The 20945-nt window shown below is 23.0% G+C and overlaps 2 protein-coding genes across 3 annotated transcripts; one reads left to right on the forward strand and one right to left on the reverse strand.

Moving 5' to 3' along the window:
- Positions 1–1572: 1572 nt before the first annotated feature.
- On the reverse strand, positions 1573–20932 carry LOC134831974 (RING-box protein 2). Its single transcript, XM_063845831.1, has 3 exons — positions 20720–20932; positions 20564–20659; positions 1573–1819 (listed from the first exon to the last, which is right to left on the reverse strand). Exons 1-3 carry the CDS (start codon positions 20769–20771, stop codon positions 1641–1643), a joined length of 327 nt encoding a protein of 108 aa, XP_063701901.1. The 5' UTR covers positions 20772–20932; the 3' UTR covers positions 1573–1640.
- Positions 4087–19242, forward strand: LOC134831970 (facilitated trehalose transporter Tret1-like). Of its 2 annotated transcripts, XM_063845824.1 has the most exons (9): positions 4087–4408; positions 8189–8536; positions 11812–12219; positions 12278–12586; positions 13078–13314; positions 17301–17934; positions 17989–18462; positions 18519–18608; positions 18669–19242. In XM_063845824.1, the coding sequence occupies exons 2-9, from the start codon at positions 8372–8374 to the stop codon at positions 18854–18856; spliced, it is 2505 nt and encodes an 834-aa protein (XP_063701894.1). In that variant the 5' UTR covers positions 4087–4408; positions 8189–8371; the 3' UTR covers positions 18857–19242. The 2 variants fall into 2 exon arrangements, with proteins under 2 accessions (XP_063701894.1, XP_063701895.1); XM_063845825.1 differs by lacking the exon at positions 8189–8536 and having other exon boundaries at positions 4090–4408.
- Positions 20933–20945: the final 13 nt, after the last annotated feature.

The raw sequence follows: 20945 nt of genomic DNA on the forward strand, positions 1-20945 counted from the left end.
ACTTGATGATGATGATACGGATAAACAAATAAAAAAACACGCAATAATATTTCGTTTCGAAGACGACGACGCCCGATGATTAGAATTGACAGAAAATGTCATATCAATAATAAATTTATCTATCGTGTTTTTTTTTCTATTAAGTAATTAATTTTTTTTTTTCAATTTTTTATTATCGTGAACGAACTTTGTATGAAAATAAAACAAAAATCATTGACTTTGTGCGAGTATTTTTACATTTTTGTCTCACCTCATCATGTGATATGACGTTATTGTGGGCTTGTCACCCGCGATTTTGAATGAAATTGTTTAAATTTATACACAACAACAACAACGGTAAATATACAAAGCTTGCCAAAAAATAATAAGGTCTAGCAGGCAAATAGATCAAAACAGATTTGCAGTTTCCTATGTAGGAATCCTTGCTTCAATGAATGACCTTTTTTACATGAGAGAATATGTGAAACTAGTTGTTATGTGTTTTTTAGAGATTGAAAGAGAGACAAGTGTGCGAAACACAAACGGCAATTAAAAAGGAAAAAGTTGTCGTTTTGTTTGAAGAAAATTATTTAAAAGCGGATTTCGATGATTTTTTTTTTTTAATTTTTTCAAATAAAAATAAATTTTAAAAAATATTTTTTAATGCAAAAAGTAAATATTTTAATTGAAAATTAATTATATTTTTTTAATTAAATAAATAATTTTTTTATTAATTTTTTTTATTTAATTTAATTATTTATTTATTTTTATTAATTGCGCTAATTAATTTATTTTTTTAAATAACTAATTTTTTGAATTTTTTTTTTAAATTATAAAATTATTTTTTTTAAATTTTACTCAAAAAATCAAAATTTTAAAAATTTATTAAAGTTTTGTTTTTTAAATTTTATAAGAAATTAATAAAATTATTCATTTTTTCCGTATTAATGAAAATAATTTTAAAAAAATTAAATTTTTTTTTAAATTAAATTAATTAATTTTATAAAATAATTTAATTAAAATAATAAAATTAATAATTAATAATATTATTTGTAAAATAATATTAAATAAAAAAATTATTTTAAAAAATTAAAAAAATATTTTAATTAAAAAAATTTAAATAAAAAATTTTAAATAATTTTATTTAAATTAAATTTTATTAATTAATCAAAAGAATTTTTGAAAATTTTTTGAAAAGACATCAAGACGTTCAAAACTCAATTTTTCATACAAAAACTCGCAATAATAAAAACGAAACTATCCAAACCTACATTTAAATCATTTTTTTGGCGATATTTCAAAAACAAGTAAAAATTATTCTAAAAATAGGCCTGCGTACTGAGACTTTTTGAAAATGTGCCCACGTACATTAAAATTGTCTTACGCATTGTTTTCTTTCTTTCTTTTCAAACACACAAAAAAAAACATTTTAATGGCATTTTTCGTGGAGAAAAAATATGTCGCAAGTCACGCGGTAAACTTTGTAAACAAATTGCTATTATTATAAATTTTTGTGATATTTTTACATAATTTTCACTTTTCATTTGTTTTTTTTTTTGTTTGGGAATCCTTGAAACAATTTATTTTAAAATTTTTAATTTATTTATTTTTCCGATAATAACAAAAAATGAGGAAATTTTCAATTAATTTAGAGAATTTTTTTATTTTCCCATTCGTTGAATGGACCACTCTTGTTGACATAATGGACAACGATTATTTTGCTTCACCCATAACGACATACAGCAATGATGGAAGGAATGGTTACATTCGCCCCAGACAACGACACAATCTTGGCGACCGACATCCTTCTTGCTTTCCGCTTGGCAGCGTAAACATGCGTCTGAAATAAAGAAAAAAAAATTGATAAATTATTAGATTATTTTTTTAAGGGGCTTGTCAATTTATTTTAATTTTTTAAAAATAAATTTAAATAAAAAAAATAAATAAATAAATAAATTAATTAAATTTATATAAATTTATTAAAATTATTTTAACTTAAATTAATTATAAATTAAAAAATTTTTTATTTTTTAATTTTTTAAATTTAAAATAAATTAAAAATAAATAAATTTATTAAAATAAATAAAAAAAATAATTAAAAATAATTAATTAAAATTAATTTATTTAAAAAAAAAAATTAATTTTAATTTAAATTAATTTTTTTAAAAATAAATTAAAAATAAATAAAATAAATTAAATAATAATTTAAAAAAATTAATTAAAATAATAAAATTTATTAAAATTAATTTAATTTAAAATTAAAAAAAAATATTTTAAAAAATTTTTATTAACTTAATTTAAGTTTTAAAGTTGAAAAAAATCGTGACAAAGTCCAGAATTTTTTCTAAGTAATTTTTAAACAATTTTTTGTACCCAATTCATTAAAAAGTGATATATATCTATAAGATAAAAATATAAATCATATATAGACGCTGATGCAATACATTGAAATACGTAGAAAACCATACTGGTAGTTAGCCTGAAATTTCGTGTGAGCATGTAGTTGTGAGAGCTCCAACACAACTGCCGCGCCGAATTCTATAAAAGAGCCGTGTATTGTCATGTACGTTTCAGTTGTCAGTATACTGCAAGTTAAAAAACGTTGTCTAACAGTTTTATTTCATCAGCCGAAAAATAAAGCCTGTGTTTATTTTTTTTTTTTAATTTTTTATCTATCAAAGTGCAAATAACTTGACACGTCACAAAAGTTATTTTCTGCGAAAAAAAAATAAAAAAGTAAATAAAATATTTTTTGTAACACGTCAAAATATTTACATAATTATTTATTTAAAAAAAAATAAAAAAATGAATTGAATTAAAATTGAAAAAAGGTCATTTGTTTGTTTATTTTAATTGAAAAAAAAAATTAAAATAAAAAAATGTGAGAAAAATTAGAAATAAATATTACATAACTGCTCATCAATCACAAAAAGTACAAAACAAGATAATTAAAAATAAATTGAGCTCGTCAGTCGGCAGCAACCGCAACAAAAAAAAAAGTAAAATTTTGCTCGTAAAATGTTTAGAACTCAAAAAAAAAACGAAGGCAAATGTTCAAAAAATATAAATAAATCGACAAGAGACAATCAAGCACCATTACGACCTTATCAAACAAAAAAAAGAAACCGTGAAAAATATTTCGCATGTGTTCAAGTACATTACAAGTGTATTTTTAGTTCTAGACAAAAAATGTTACACTGTTACTTGTTGGCACAATTTGACGAGACTGCAGTTATTAATAAACAAACAAAACAAGAGGAAAAATTAGTTTTTGAATTTTTTCCGATCATTCATAAAATTTCTTATCAACGAAGAATGTGACAACGGCGAATTTTTCACGAGCTCCAAATCACTGAACCAAACACGAGACGTTAATTGAGCGAATTATTATATAAATTTTAATTGAATTTAATTAAAAGTGAATATCTATCGCCATTAGCTGTCAACGCCTTGTGCGAAAGAAACATCAAGGCACAGCTATTAGGGCAATTAATGTTTTTGAAAAAAGGTTTAAAATGGGCAAACAAGTGACGTTTTATGGATTTTTCTATTGTTAGAGAAATTATTTTGGATTCAAAATTATCGAAAATTGCAACAAAATAATATTTTTTTAAAATTAAATTTTAATTCAAAATTTTGAATTAATTTTTTTTATTAAATCTTAATTAAAATTAATAATAATTTTAAATAAATAATTTAAAAAATAATTAATTATTATTGAAATTCGATTTTTTTAAATATTTAGTTAAAAAAAATATTTTACAATTTTTTAAATTATTTTTTTAATTAAATAAAATATTTTTAAAAAAATTTAATTTAATAAAAAAAATTATTTTAAAAATTAAAAAAAATATTTTCAATTAAAAAATTTTTTTATTATTAAAAATTATAGTTATTATAAATTCAATTAAATAAATTTTTTAATAATTAAAAAAAAAATAATTTAATAAAAAATATTTATTTAAATTAATTTTAATTAATTAATAAAATAATTTTAAATAATTTTTTTATTTATTTAATTTTTTTTTAAATTAAATTTTTCAACATTAAAGCAAATTCTTTTTATTTTATTTTTTTTTCAGAAATCACAACAAAATTGCGTAACATAAATCAATCAAGTTAATAAAAACTTGAAGAGTGATCAAGATCAATTAAAAAATGTTTTAAGAATTGAGAGCAAAAATTACTCTACACTCAACTTAATAAAAAAAAATTAAAGTGCAAAGTACGAAAAGAAATCAAACAAAAATAAACAAACCATATAAAAAAAACTGTGAAAAAAAATTTAAATAATAAATGTTGAATTTATGATCGATTTCTGAACCACAAAAAATAAGAAAAAGTCAAAATGAGTCAACGACCGAGATCGAATAGTTCCGGTGCTATGGGCAAAATTGTGGATAAACTTAAACGAACTATCGCTGATCAGGTAAAAAAACATGTTTTTTTTAATTAATTTTATTCAAAAAAAAAAAATCTATTTTTGGTTTTGGGAGATTTGCTTTTATTTTAACGACTTATCGGGTTCTTTTGCTTTAAATTTCCTGTCAAACTACTCTAGTTTTCTATTCACGGGTTATTTATGGACTATTTTTATATATTATTAATTGTTTGGTTACTTAGTGGCACAAATATGTGTACAGCGTGATGCTGGCGGTTGATTGACATGTTTTTACGAGAGACAAATAAATACGAGGAAAGAAGAAGAAGGCGAGGTTAGAGATTGTCTTTCATGTGACCTTGCTCTTTCTTCGTCATTGCTCAAGTATTTATCTGTTAACATGCTGGTTGAACGGTTTTTTTTTGCTGAGTAGTTGCATTTATTTTCCTATGAATTTTTTTTAATGGCATATGGAAGTGAGACAAATTTTTAAATAAATTTAGAGGGGAATTCCATTAAAAATTTAAAAATAAAAAAAAATAGTTTTTGAAAAAATAGAAAATATCTGAATTAAAAAATTTAAGTTAATTTTAAAAATTTTATTTAATTAATTAATTTTTTCAAAAAAAAAAAAAAAAAAAAAAAAATTTATTTTAAAAAATAAAATAAAATAAAATTAAAAATTTGACAGCTGTCATTTTGAATGTCAAAAATTTTAATTGAAATTTAATATTTATTAAATAAATTTTTAAAATGTTTCTTAAATATAAATGAAAATTTAATTTTTATTAAATTTTTAAACAAATTGAATTTTTTTTTTTAAATTTTGATAAATGTCAAAAAAAAATTAATAAAAGTCAAATTAACAAAAAATTAAAAAAATTGAAATTTTTATGAAAATTTTGACAGCTGTCATTTTCATAAATGTCAAAATTTTTAATTAAAATTTAAAATTTATTTGAACATTCATCAGATAACTTAAAAAGAATCTTAAATATGCCTCAAAATGTGATTTTTATAAAATTTTGACATTTATAATAATTTTTAATATTGACAGCTGTCAAAAAAAAAATGACAAAATTTAAATTTTTCGATGGAAACGGCTAATAATTGAGTATTTCAACTATTAAAATATAAAATTTAAAAAAAAAATAAAATTTGAACGAAAATTTTGACAGCTTTCATTTTGACAGCTGTCAAAAATTCTCATAAATTTTTAATTTTTTGGCTTAAAATAATTTTTTTTTTCAACTGTCATTTTGACAAACGTCAATTTTTATTTAAATTCCTATTTTAAGGTAAATTTTAACTTTTTGAGTTAAAAAAATTTAAATAACGATTTATTTATCAAAAACCGGAAAAATTTTCACCTTACAAAATTATTAAATGGACTTGCCCATCAATAAATTTTTCCGAATTTCCCACAATTTGTCATAAAAAGCGATAAAAATGATAAAAATACAACCGCTGACGTCAAAAAATTTATTATTCGAAAATTACCTTTCACGCACAACGATCCGTGAATCAGCTGCGCGAAGGTTTATCACAAAGTAAACACAAAACAGAAGCTCCGCAATGGATAAAACTAAAACTCGTTTGTGGTAGTTTGCACACAAGCAACATTCACTCACACAGCTCTACCGCACACAACGACACAATTTATTCAGTCTGGAGGCTCGTCCCGTACAAACAATGAGCAACGCAAGCAGTTTATTATCGTTGCTTCAGTAGTGAAAAAGTGATTTTTTTTTATTTTTTTTAATGAAAACGAAAAAAAAGTTGAATACACGCGATTTTTTATGATTATTAATGAAAGTCAGGTGTTTTTAAAAAAATTCTTCGAATTGCAATGGAAGTGTTACAAAATGACGTAGAATAATTTTTTATCATGAAACATGTCGTCAACTTGTCGATTTTTAACAACGGGAGTTAATAAATAAAGCAATTAAGATAAAAGTGATAATTTGCAGGTGAGATATCAGTTTTCGTGTCAAATCGTAAAAAAATAAAAAAAAAAAGTAAAAATCGATAAAATTATGACCTTTGACGAGGAACAATCAATAAACTCACTCACACATTTATAAAATATTCAGAAGTACACACCTTTCGTCAATTCTTCCGATATTCAGCTGACAAAGTGTTTTTTTTATTATTTATAAAAAAAATAATAAATAATAATCTATCTATAAAAAAAATTGTCACACGAACCTTGAAAGTTGCAAAAATTAGTCGGAAGTAAATGCTTTTTTTCAAATGATATTTTTTTTCTATTTAATAACAATATGAATAGCAAGTCAAGGTTCTTACAACAAAAATAATAATTAGGACGGTAATGATAGAGTCATTACTTAGCGGCGCATTAGCAAATCGTTAGCGAATTATTGGAAATTTGTTGTGCTAATTTTTGCGATTTTTTTTTCGAAGAATTTTTGTACGAGTTTTATATTAAATTTGATTTTCAAGTTAAATAATTTTTTGAAAGGCAGATTTCTAAAAAAAATATTTTTTTATTTTTTTTATAATTATTTTACTTTTCATTCATTTTTTAAACATAATTTTTTAGTATTTTTCAATTAATTATTTTAATACTTTTTTATTATTATTTTTTTTTTTAATTTAATTTATTTTTTTTTTATTTTTTAATTTTATTTTATTAAAAATAATAAAAAGACAATTACTTTTATTTTAAATTTTTCAAGTCAAAAAGTAAAAAAAAATATCAAAATTTGTACAAAATAAACCAAAAAAAAATTTAAAATGTTTCAAAAATTAGAAAAAAGTTAAGAAATAATTCCTTTGCTTGAAAATGTAATTATTAACAACAATAAATATTTTATTTTTTGAAAATTTTAGTAATTTTTTTTTATTTTAAAATTTTTTTTTTTAATTTTAATTTATTAATTTTTAATTTTTAAAAAAATTATTTTTTATTTATTTTAAATAATTTTAATAATTATTTTTTTATTTAAACAATTTCTGATTAAAAATAAAAATTGAATAATTAAAATTTAAAAGAAAACAAATTAATGAAATTTTCACAAAAATCGAATTTGACAATTAAAAATTATTTTTAATTTTTTCTGCTAATTAAATTTAAATTTTTCTCAATTTTTAACAAATTATTTGTAAAAAAATTAAATTTAAAAATTATTTAAAAAAAAAATAAAATTTTTATTATTAAAATATTAGTTGTTAAAAATTAAATTTTTTAAGCAAATTATTATTTTTTTATAACAATTATAAGCAAAAGCCTCAAAGCTACAGAAAAAACTTGTCTACTTCACTGCACATTCCTCCTCTTATCACGAAAACAAGTTCTCAAAGCGACATTTTTTACAACAACAGACTCGCATTGTAACCCCATCAAACAAAAATTCCGGTCTGAGAGAGAGAATAATTTTCCTACGTCGAGCTTTACATTTTTTTCTTGTAACAAACCCCATACAGGTTGAAGAAAAAAACAACTTTTCGAGAGAGATATGGAAATTCAGTCAATTCTCTCAATTTTTTTTTTCGTTGCCTTTGTATGTTAACTCCATACACGTGTCGTGTTGTCTAGTTATTACAATACAATGTCAAGGTCATTTTACCGTTCGATGCATTTTTTATTTGTTTGGTGTTGGGATAATGGACTTGGCTAGATAAATTAATAGATTAGTAAATTAGAGCAAATTACTATTTTTTACTAACAAATAATTTTTTTAAAAAATAATCATCAAAACTAATCTACTTTTTTTTTTATTTTTTTTTTTCGTCTTGTTTACATCGCATCGCGCATTGCATGGAAATTTCATCATACGCAATCAAAATAAATCTATAAATAAATAGTTTGTCAAAAAATAATAAACAAAAACATTTACAAAGACATGCCGCTAAATTTCAACAAAAATAGAAATTAACTAACAAAAAAAAAAAAAAAAAAGTGACAATCGTGTGTTTTTTATGTGTTTGCAACCCAGTTTTAAATTAAATAATTAAAAATTAAAAAATAAGGTAAGAGAAAAAGTCAAAATGAGACGAAGACCAGTCGATTATACCGCAGATCCGCCCATCATGGGAAGAAGAGCTTCAACAAGTGTCCTGCCAGTTAATGGGAAGTTACAGATAAATAACAATAATATTTTAAATATTAATGGCGTGACGAAAAATGGAGTCGCACTTAACTCAAAAAAGACGGTAAATATAAATTTTTATTTATTTTTAATCAAAATTAATTTTTTAATAATTTCTTGAGTCTGAATGTTTGTTGCATGTGTTCTAACTCTTCAATTAATTTATTATTGAATAATTTTTAGTTAAAATAAATTTTTAATATTTAAAAAAAAATATTTTCACAGGTAAAAAAATTGATATTTGAAGAATTTGAATTAAATTTAATTTTTTTAAGAGCAAAATATTAAAAAAAAATATTCAAAAAATTAAATTTAAAAAAAAATAAAATTATTAAAAAAAATATTAAAATTAAATTTTAATTAAAAAAAAATTTAAATTAAATTATTATAAATTCAAATTTATTTTAGCTTTATTTTATAAATAATTTAAATAACTTATTTATTTAATTAATTAATTATTTTTTTAACTAATTAAATTTATTTATTTTTTAAAAATTTAAAAAATTAATAAAAAAATTTATTTTTAATTTTTTTTTTAAAAATTTAAAAAATTTATAAGAAAAAAATTTTAAATTTAATTTAATTCAAATTTATTTTTTTTACTAACGAAATGTATTTATTTTTTCAACATTTAAAAAATAAAAAAAAATATTTTCAGTAAGAAAATTAATAATTTAAAAGAAAATTAATTTTAGAAATTTTTTTAAGCATTTTAAAAAAAATTGATAAAAAAATCTTAAAATTAAATTTTATTATAATTTTTTTTTTAATTTTTAATAAATATAAAAAAAATACATATGTATTTTATTATTAAAAAATTTAAAAAAAATATTATTAAAAATTAAAAAAAAAATAATTAATTAAAAATTAAATATAAATTTTTTCGTAAAATATTAAAAATTTAACGAAATATTGTATTAAAATAAAATTTAAAAGCTTCAAAATTAAAAAAAAAATAATTTCAAGCATAATTAAGCTAAAAAATTTTTCAATGTCAAATTTTTACCTGTGAAAATATTTTAACGGACCTCAAACCTTATCTCTGTAACTTTTTTGCTCATGCCCATTCATGTACGTTCGAGTAAATATAAACAAAGCATATCTAGAAAGATACGTTTACAAGAGATAAGCCATTCTGGAAATATCGCTTCATTCACTGCGCGTGCTTTTTCTACAATTTTTCAGCCACACACGACCCGTACCTCCCATCGATGCTGCCCGAATGCATTTCTTTCCGTGTTTTCGTCTTCGAGCTTGCCTCTTAATTAATGTTGACACACATTTTTAGTATATTTTTTGCTCGTACGCTCGCTGCTCGTATACTCACAGCTGATTTTCTTCCTCTTTTACTGTTTTTTTACCGCTTGTATGCCCATAGAATAGATGTTTACAATGAAAACTCAAGTTCATGCATATCATTAAGAAAATGCAACAATTCGACTAAAACTCGGAGAAAAATTGTGAAAAAAAAATTGACTTGTTGCTCGTTTGAAATAAAAAAAAAAATTTTTATGATGAATTTACGTCACGAAACCAACATTCACGCTGCTTGAGATCAATTGACGCGTAAATGGCGATGAATGGAAGTGAAGGAAAAATGTGAAAATTGCTCGAAAATGATGTTGACGAGACTTTAGGTAAGAAAAGTGACCTTCCCGAGCGAAACATGTGCCGGAGAAATGTAATAAATATTCCACACGTCTTTCGGATGATCTGCTGTACAAACAAATAAGTGATAAGAAATGCTCATTCTCTCTCTCGTGGGACTCTGTGTGTGACAATTTGTCATTCAAGCTCCTTATAAAATCGTAAAAATAATATTTTTAGTTAAATACGGAAGGAGAGCGCAATAAAAAAATTTATTAAAAAAAACTCTCTTGGAATGCAGGTTTTTAGATGATAATGATGTGATGAGAGTCAAATTTCAACTTTTTTTTAAATTAGCGGTTGATTAGCTTGTGATTGCATGATGATCGTACAAGAGAGGAATTTTATTCGATTTTCGCATAATTTAACAAAAATTAATTAAATATGACTTGAGCGTTTTTTCAAATTATATTTTTTTTTAATTTTTTAAATTTTAATATTTTTTTAAGATATTTTATAAAATTTTATTAATTTTTTTTAAAAATAAAATTTTTAACTTTTTTATTACTCCAAAATTAAAAATTTAATCAAAAATTATCAAAACTTTTCTAAAAAAAAAAACTTTATGAAATAAATTGCAAAATTAAATTGAATTTTTTTTTAAATTAATAATTAATTCCTTTTAATTTTTTTAAAATTAATTCGTTAAATAATCAAAAAAAAAATTAAATAAATAAATATTTTTTTTAATTTAAAAAAAAATATCTAAAATTTTTTAAAAATATTTTTGAAATTTTGAAAATAATATTTGAAGAATTAATAATCAAATATAAATAATTTTGAAGAATTAAAAAATATACAAAAAAATTATTTTTTGCTTTTTTATTTTTTTTTTAAGAATACCTAATTTTCAAAAATAATTTTTAAAAATCTTTAAAAAAAATAATTTAAAAAAACAAAAATTAATACTCAAAAATAAAAAAAAATTAATTTAAATTTTAAAAGTATTAAAAAAAAAATTTTTTGCCATTTTTTTTAATTAAAAAAATATTAAATTAAATAAATGTTTAATTTTTATAAAAAATTTATTTATTTATTTTTATTTTTTTTTTTTTTTGTAATTATTTAACGAAATAAATTTTAAAAAATTAAAATAAATTTATTATTAAATTTTTTATAAAGTTTTTTCCAAAAATCCGCTATAATTAATTAAAAGCATCAATTTTTTTAACATAAAAAAAGAAATTTATAAAACTTTAATAATTTTTTCATAAAATAATAAATTAAAATTTTTTCTTAAAACAGACAGACCCAAAACTCATCAAAAACTAATTTTTAGAACAAAATGCTTTAGAAAAGTGACTCCTAATACAATCACAAGAATAATAAAAAAAAAAGTAAATTCTCATCTTACAACCGAATAAATATTGAAATAAAGTAATTATCAGTTTTGAAAAGCTTACAACTCTCAGCTTCTGCTCTACGCTTTTGTCGTACGTTGTACTCGAGGGATGTTTGTGATATGTCTTAGAGTCTCTTCTTGTTTACGAAACAGATTCAGATTCTCATTATATTATTGCATTATAAATTTCACATTTTAGTAATGTGATTTATTTCGTTCGAAGAGTTTGCTGTGCGAGGATTTATTTTTGCGCGATTCTAATTTAAATTTTGATTTTTTTTTAATTTTTGGTAAAAATTTTAATTTTTTTTTTAAATTTTTTAATAAAATATTTTTTTTATTTTTTTCAGGATGATCCTTTGCAACAAGGATACCAACGCGTGTTTCCTCCGCCGCCAAATCGTCAATTTTCCCGCAGTCCGCAGCGAAACAAGCCCGCAGCGCCTCAACCGGGAGGATCGGGAGCATCTGAAGCCCCATTGGAGACAGTTGTTCTCGACACAAACTTGATAAGTCTCGATAATCAGCCGATAGCATCGTCGCCGCCTTCACGGAAGCCCGAAAATCCGTTCAGTGTTGAACTTCCGACGCCGCCTGTTGTGAAAAAACCTACGCCGGCACTCGTCAAAGACTCTCGTGTCTCGTTCGAGGACAATTTCGGGGACGAGGAGCAAGATACGTTGCAGGATTTCAACGCACAACGTGCTCACTTCCAAAAATTCAAGAGTCAGAGTTCAGCGAAGAGATTGTTGTTGAACGTAAGTCACTGAATTTTGTCAAAAAAATTGATTTTTAATAATTTTTTTCGATTTTTAGGACATCCATCATTTAATCAACACCGACGCTCGTCGCCAATTTCAAAGTAAAAAGCACGTGTCATTGGATCCACGTTCCGCCAAACAGCTTCAGCAACTTTTGCGCAAAGACGAATCGTCGGAAGACGAATTTGAGAATACTCGGAAGCAATTTCAAGCAAGGAAACACAAAAGTTTAGACGCGCGCCATATCCGGTTCGCCGTCGAGAAGGAAGAAACTTCGACAGAAAGTGATGAGGATACGGGCGAACGCTCAAATTTGCTGAAAGTCGATCCAGATATCACGAAACCATTTATTGTAGACTTAAAGGTAGCTTTTTTTTATTTTTTATTAAAAAAAATTATTTTTAAATTTTTTACTCATAAAAAAAATTATTTTTAAAATTTTTTTACTCAAAAAAAATATTTTTAAAATTTTTTTACTCAAAAAAAATTATTTTTAAATTTTTTTACTAAAAAAAATCACTTTTAAATTTTTTACTCATAAAAAAATTATTTTTAAAATTTTTTACTCATAAAAAAAATTATTTTTAAAATTTTTTACTCAAAAAAAATTATTTTTAAAATTTTTTACTTAAGAAAAAATTATTTTTAAAATTTTTACTCATAAAAAAATTATTTTTTAAATTTTTTACTCAAGAAAAAATTATTTTTTAAAATTTTTTACTCATAAAAAAAAAATTTTAAAATAATTTTTAAAATTTTTTTTAATTTTTTTTTTAATTAAAAAAAATAATTTTTTTAATTTTTTAACTCAAAAAAATTACTTTTTCAACTTTTTAATAAAAAAAATCATTTTAGGACTTAGATACCTCAAGCGACGACGAAGATCTTGCCCAACAAAGACGAGAATTTCAAGCGTCGAAGCACATTAGTGTCGAATCTAAGCGAAGTATAAGATTTTTCGAGATGGATGACCTCAATGACAAGGAAGAACGGCATCAAGCGCGTCCCTTGGTGCGCCAAGTTACCCTCAATGGCAGTCAAAAACTCGAAATTTACCGACCAACCGAAAATCCCATCTACTATTACTCGCAAGTAAGTACAAAATTGCAATTTGTGCGCCTTTGATTGACGCAAAAAACACTTTCCGAGTCCTTTTTGACCTTCAAACTCTCATCGTCTCGCCTTCAAAAAGCAAATAAATCCAGAAATCATCTGTTTTGTATGAAATGATGAAATATTTTCTCTTATCAGTTGTCAGTTTTTATTTTTTTTAATTTCGTCCGAATGTACGAAGTGTGCGTTAAAAGCACAATAAACTGACTAACTTTAACCTTTAAACCCGAAAAATTTTTTCGTATGACGTTTTTCTCGTTAAAATAAATAAAAAATGGAGCAGCGATAAGTTGTTTACTATTTTTTTTTTTTTTTTTTTTTTTTTTTGAGTAAATAACGACACACGTGATAGAACGTGACTCGTTAATCGTTGAGCGCGCGATTTGAAAATTTTTAGAGAATTTCGTTCCGATTAATTCTCCGCTCAAAAAAATAAAGAATTTTTTTGTTGCTATAAAGACACCTTTCTTGGTGTGAGTGCAACTCAAGAAAAAAAAAACAAATGACAACGCCAACGTAATTCGAGACGTGATGAACAGCCAAAATACAATCAAGAACCTGAAACAAAATATGCACAGTTCCATCAAACGAGTCACCATGATAGTCAAAATTGAGTTTGCCAGCGAATTTCCGAAAGGAATTTCAATCGATATCTCCGCGGATTGTGCTTTGTCGCGGAAAAAAGTTAGAAAGACACAGATAAACAATTTTTTTTTCAAATAAAAAGCGAAGTTAAACGCAAAAATTGCACAATTAAGACTTGCGGGTGAAGAAAAAACATAAAAAAATTAAAATTAAGAGAAAAAAGTTAAAAATGGAAATTGAAGAAGAAGAAAGTCGTCCCTTTTTGGGAACAACGTGGGTGTTTAGGTTTTCACGTGAGGTATGTATGAATAAAAAGTCAATAAAAAAGGTGATAAGTGATAAGAATTCCACGCCTGAAACGAGTCAAATAAGTTTAGATTCAATTTTCTATCAAGTTTTAATTGAAAAGTACACTCCTTCGTTGCACGTGATGACGAATGAATATGACGAGAGTTTTATTGTTGAAGGTTTCTTGTTTATTTTTAAATAATTTTTTTTTTAGAAGAAAAAAAATTAAATAATTATTTTTTTTAAATTAAAACGAAAAAAAAATTAATAAATTAAAAAAAAAAATTTAATAAATTAAATTTTTATTTTAAATAAAAATTTAAAAAAAAATAATTTAAATTAAATAAAAATTCTAAAGAATTATTTTATGAAACGTATAAAAAATAAAAAAAAAACAAAATTAAAAATTAATAAATTAATTTTTGAATATTAAATATTATTTATTTTATTTATTTTTTTTTTTTTGAAGATCATTAACTTTTTTTATAAATTATTTTTTTTATATTTCTTAGTTAATAAGAATAAATAATTAATTAAATTAAAAATTGAAATGAAAAAAAATATTATAATTTAATAAATTAATTTTTTTTATTTAAATTTTTATTTGAAATAAATTTTAATTTCATAAAAAATTAAAAAAAATATTTAAATTAAAAAAATAAAAAATTTAAATAAAAAATTTAAAAAAAATAATATTTTGAAAAATATTTTTTTTTATTAATTATTCATCAAATTTTTTTTTATTTATTTGATATAAAAATTTTAATTGATTTTTTTTATATTTAAATAAAAAAAATATTAAATAAAATAATTCATTAATTAAAAAAAATTAAATTAAATAAATAATTATTTAAATAAAAAATATAAAATTCTTTATTAAAATTAATATTTAAAAAAAAAGTGAAATTAAAACATTTAAATAATTTTTTGTGAAAATTTTTACCTCCGCAAGTTTGATGATTACAAAATCATCTCCATGTCACTTCATTTGCCATTGATCATTTATAACAATGTACTAAAATGGATGGACAAGCGGATAACTTGAAACGCCACATTTTGTACGGAGATATAAAAATAAAACAATATGTACCGTAATTCTCACTCATATCCATTATTAGAATATAAATTACGGCAAGAATTGAAAGAGCCACAACTCTTAAATATATGTGCAATCTACGTTATAAAAACAAATAATCCGCAATTTTTCACTTTAGTCAACGTCTCAACACAGCATGGAGAAGCTGTTCGGAGTTTCTTAAAAAAATTATCTCGGATTTTTACAAAATTTCAATAAAAAATCTAAAATTCAATAAAAAAAGAAAAAAATTAATGAAAAACGTGATAAATTCGTAATTTAACTTGTAAAAGCGATAACCGAAACAAATTAAAAATTTTCCGGAAGAAAATTACTTTGAAATTAATAAAAAAAATCTTGTGACTCAAGTGTTTGAAAAAATACAAAACAGGACAAAATCAGTCCAGACAAAACCAGATAAAATTACCTCAAATTTGTTCTTTTGACGCACTCAATTGTCATTTTGTTTTAAATTAATAAAATCACGTCGAATTTGCATAAATATTTTGCGCTTTTTGTCAGAGCAAATAATGATGAGAAAAAAAAATAAAGAAAAATTCACATATTTTCATGATTTTTTTTTAAATCATAAATAGGAAAAAAAATAATTTTACTCACAAAATAATTTTTAATTATCAAAAAATATATTTTTTAAATCATTTACGAATGGAGTTGCCCGGTATTTTTATTTATTTAAAAAAATATTAAATTATTTATTTTAAATAAAATTTTTAATTTTTTAAATAATAAAAAAATATTTTTAATTTGTAAATTTAATTTATTGAATTTAATTGAAATATAATTTATTATGTATTTATTTTTTAATTAAAAAAAAAATTAAAAAAAAATTATTTATATTAAAAAAAATAGAAAATATAAATTAAATAAATAAAATTTTTATAAATTAAAATTTTAAAAATTTAATAAATTTTTTTAAATAAAATTTTAATTATTTATTATTTTTAAAAAAATTTTAAATTTTAAAATTTAAAAAAATTTAATTAATTTTTTTTTAATTTTAATTAAAAATATTACAAAAATTAAAATAATTAATTAATAAAATTGAATAATTAAAAAAATAATTAAAAAATAATTTAATTTAAAAAAAAAAAAAAATTTATTTTAATAAAAATAATATATAAAAATTAATATTTTTCATAAAAAAAAAAAATAATAAATAAACTCCAAACAAAATAAACAAACAAATTCTCAGAAATAAACAAACTCCACACACACGTGCCGGACTTCAAGTTTTTTATCTGTCCCATTAACTTAAATCTTTATGTACTTGACTATTACTTTAAAAAAAAAAACTTACGCACAGAGCTTAAACTATTTTAAATGAAAATGTATGTTAAATAAATTGCCTCTTGTTTCATATTTTAAAACAAAACAAAATAAAAAGGGGGAAACTCTAATTTTAGGGAATTTTATTTTTATCTCGTATTTTTTTTATTTTTCATACGAAAACAATAAACACGAGACCAAAGAGACCCCCTCTTGGCATATTATATAAAAAAAATTGTTGACCAATTAACTCGTCATCGATTTTTATTTATCATCTTTTACTTTCGCGAAACGAATTTTCGCTTTTCAAGTTCTTTTCACTTGTTGACATGACTGGGAAATGTCACAAAAATGAATTTTACGACACGAATTGCGAACGAAAAGAGTGCTTAAATAATTTATTCGCGTTGAAATTGTCTCAAAATCAAGGACACGACAATTAATTGCGACATTTGTTGCGAGTGTCCCGAAAAATAAGGAAGAAAAAAAATTTTTTGAGACGAAAAATGGATTTTTTGTTGAAATAAATAGGAAAAAATTAATAAAAAAGTGTAAATAAAAAATAAATTAATTAAAAAATGGTTCGGTTGTTACTTCGCGCAGACACGCACGTGTCATTTTCGTTGCCAGGAGAGGACTCGGAAAATAGTCAAGAAACTTTTCCTCAGGTTTTCTCAATTTTTTAAGAATTTTTTATGAAATTAATAATTTTTTCTCATTTTTTTCACAGATAATCGCCGCCATTGCCGTTTCCCTCGGTTCAATGGTTGTCGGATTTTCCTCCGCTTACACATCGCCCGCCCTCGTCTCGATGACAGATCGTAACATAACCTCCTTCGACGTCAGTGAACAAGCAAAATCGTGGATTGGAGGTCTCATGCCCCTCGCTGGGCTTGCAGGAGGCGTTTGCGGAGGTCCCTTTATCGAATATCTCGGTCGACGCAACACAATTTTGGCAACTTCCATTCCGTTCATCATCTCGGGCCTGCTAATCGCGTGCGCCGTTGACGTCGGAATGGTTCTCGCGGGTCGAGCATTAAGCGGATTTTGCGTTGGCATCGCTTCGTTATCGTTGCCCGTGTATTTGGGCGAAACTTTGCAACCGGAAGTTCGAGGAACACTCGGATTATTGCCGACTGCCTTTGGTAATATCGGGATTTTGATCTGTTTCGTTGCCGGAAAGTACATGAATTGGAGCGAATTGGCGTATTTGGGAGCTGCACTGCCCGTGCCATTCTTGATTTTGATGTTTTTGATCCCCGAGACGCCCAGATGGTACGTTTCGAAGGGCAAGGAGCCGCAAGCGAGGAAGGCGTTGCAATGGTTACGCGGAAAACAGGCAAATATCGAACCCGAGCTCAAAGGTAATTCACGAAAAAAAATTTTTTTCATCAAAAATTGATAAAATTTCGTTTCAGGTGTCATGAAATCGCATTCGGAAGCAGAAAAATCATCATCCGGGTCCCAAATTTTTGAATTACTCAAACGACAGAATTTGAAACCCTTGAGTATTTCGCTTGGTTTGATGTTTTTCCAACAGTTATCCGGTATAAACGCCGTCATTTTCTACACAACTTCAATTTTCAAGTCTGCCGGATCGACAATCGATGAAAGTTTGTGCACAATTATCGTGGGTATCGTCAATTTTATCGCAGTTTTCATCGCTACGGTGCTCATTGATCGTTTGGGACGCAAAATTTTGCTTTATATTTCGGATGCGGCGATGATTTTGACACTCGCGACCCTTGGAGCCTTCTTTTATTTGAAATCCAGCGGGCATGATGTCGAAAATATTGGATGGTTGCCTCTTGCATCGTTTGTGATCTTTGTCGTTGGCTTCAGTTTGGGCTTTGGACCGATCCCGTGGTTGATGATGGGAGAAATTTTGCCAGGTAAATTTTTTTAAATATATTTTTTAACGAAATTTTATGAAAAAAATTTTTTTTAGCTCGTATTCGAGGCTCTGCAGCTTCCGTTGCCACAGGTTTCAACTGGTTGTGCACATTTGTCGTCACAAAAACTTTCGTCGATATGGTCGGTGAGTATCAAAAAATTTTATTTCTTGAGAATTTCGCTAATTTTTGATGAATTTTTGCAGCAACCATCGGTTCTCACGGTGCCTTCTGGCTTTTCGGTTCGTTTTGCGTTTGTTCCTTGTTCTTTGTCATCTTCTACGTGCCCGAAACGCAAGGTCAGTCCTTGGAAGACATCGAACGCAAGATGTTGGGTCGCGTACGACGAATGAGCTCAGTAGCAAACTTGAAACCCATGCCGTCGGGCATGTAAATTGTAAATACTTTCGTTGGAAATTAATAGAAATTGTAGAAATTAGTTTAGAATTATTTTTTTAGAAATTGAGAGAAAAAACTCAAAATAAGCAAAAAGATGTTAATATTATATTATTTTTGTAGAAAATTCAAAAGACAAGAAAAACAAAATTATAAAAAATAATTAGTGATAAAAAAATACAAATTTAATGAATAATTGTAGAAATTAGAAGAATCTCAAATTGTTCAAGGCGAATCCGAATATTTTCCCGAATTTATAGGTTTTAGAAGAATTTTGTAAATATTTATTAGAAATTGTTAAAGTTTTATTCATTAAAAAAAATAAAATGTCGATGAATCAAGTGACATTATTAATAAAAATAAAATAAATGATACTTATTTAAAGCTAAAATGTTTTTTTTTATTTTTTATTAAAAAAAAAGTTAAAATAAAAAAAAATATTTTTTTTATTTTTTTTAATTTTTTTTTTTTAAAAAAAAAATTTTAATCAAAATATATTTTCATTTTTATTTTTTTTATTAAAATTAAATTTTAAAAAATATAAAAAATATAAAATTTTAATTTTTTTTTAAAAAAAAATTTATTCAATAAATATTTTTGTTTTTATTTTATAAATAAATTAATTTATTTTATTTAAAAAAAATATTTAATAAATAAATAAATTTATTTCTTTTATTTAAAAAAAAATTATAAAAAAATTAATTGATTTAATTTAAAAAAAATATATTTTTTTAACTTTGATCAAATCAAAAGATTTTTATTTGAAAAAAATATAATAAATTAAAATTTTATTTTTTTATTAAAAAAAAATTTTGAATTAAAATAAAAAATTTATATTTAAAAAAATTTTATTTTATTCTTTAAATTTTTTTTTTTTTTATAAATTTAAAAAAATTTTTAAAAATTTTTAGTTAATTAAAAAAAATTAATTTTTAAATTTTGATTTTATTTTATTAAACTTTTATTTAAAAAATTAAAATTTTAAATTAAAATTGAAGATTAACAAATTAAAATTTTAATTAATTAAATTTTTTTCGAGAATTTTTTTTAATTTTAAATCAATTTAAGTCTAAACAACGGTAAGTCCAAATTCAAAGTAATTTTTATGCGATTTAAATTAAATTTTTATATTTAAGAATTTTTTCATAAACAAAAATTGTCTCAAAATTATTTTTTTCTTGTTAGTTTTTTCAGCTAAAATTAATTTTTTATTTGAAAAATTTCAATTCAAAGCCAAAATTAAAGAAATTCCAAAAAAAAAATTTAAATTTCTTTTAAAATTTATTTTAATTTCTCAAAATTATCAAAAATTATAATTTTTTTAAAAATTAAAAAAAAAACAAAATCGGCTTTAATTTTAATAAATTCAGGAAATTTTTTATAATTTTCTACAAATTGTTGAATTGTTGAACATTTCATTCCAACAAAAGGTAAATTTCCTTCTCTGAGACATATTTTCGTCAAAAACTCATCACGCCAAAAACCAAAATGGGAAAAGTTTCTTCTCTCAATATTCATAAATATCGAAAAACGGCTCTTTAGTTACTTCAGAATACATAAATTTTCAATTTTTCTACAAATTTAGGAGAAAAAATAATAATTTCGAACGAAACTCAATAAATTAAATGGACTTTCATCGATTTCTTTAACTTTCTGCCTTAATACCCTTCCGCTAAATGATAATTAATTCGACTTTTGTACTCACCCATTACTTGAACACGACAAATTGCGCAAGTATCGCACTCTACATCCCATGACCACATCGCTACTGAATTCCATTTCTTCAATGTGAACATTTTATCTACAAAAATTGACAAAAATTAATTAAAAAACATGAAAAATTTGATTCGAAATTTCTTACCTGGCTTGACTTCATCAAACTTATCACAAGAATTCTCATTTTCATCTCCCATTTTTTGATGATTTTTTATCGCAGCACTTTTAATACTTCAGAAAAAATGATTTTTTGAAGTAAAAATTTGAAAAATTTCTTGAAAAAATTAAGTTTTTTAAGTTTTTAATCGTTTTTAACAAATTTCAGTCGGAAATTTTTGTTTACCTTTTTCAAAATTCCTTCTGGGATCCAA

Source organism: Culicoides brevitarsis, chromosome 2, assembly GCF_036172545.1.
Source record: "Culicoides brevitarsis isolate CSIRO-B50_1 chromosome 2, AGI_CSIRO_Cbre_v1, whole genome shotgun sequence".
Taxonomy (NCBI): domain Eukaryota; kingdom Metazoa; phylum Arthropoda; class Insecta; order Diptera; family Ceratopogonidae; genus Culicoides; species Culicoides brevitarsis.

Coding starts and splice junctions, on each gene's coding strand:
- LOC134831970 (XM_063845824.1), top strand. CDS start 8,372: ATGAGACGAAGACCAGTCGATTATACCGCAGATCCGCCCATCATGGGA. Junction 8,537..11,811: donor CACTTAACTCAAAAAAGACG/GTAAATATAAAT, acceptor TATTTTTTTCAG/GATGATCCTTTGCAACAAGG. Junction 18,609..18,668: donor AACTTTCGTCGATATGGTCG/GTGAGTATCAAA, acceptor GAATTTTTGCAG/CAACCATCGGTTCTCACGGT.
- LOC134831974 (XM_063845831.1), bottom strand. CDS start 20,771: ATGGGAGATGAAAATGAGAATTCTTGTGATAAGTTTGATGAAGTCAAG. Junction 20,660..20,719: donor GTTTGATGAAGTCAAGCCAG/GTAAGAAATTTC, acceptor CAATTTTTGTAG/ATAAAATGTTCACATTGAAG. Junction 1,820..20,563: donor TTGTCGTGTTCAAGTAATGG/GTGAGTACAAAA, acceptor TCTTTATTTCAG/ACGCATGTTTACGCTGCCAA.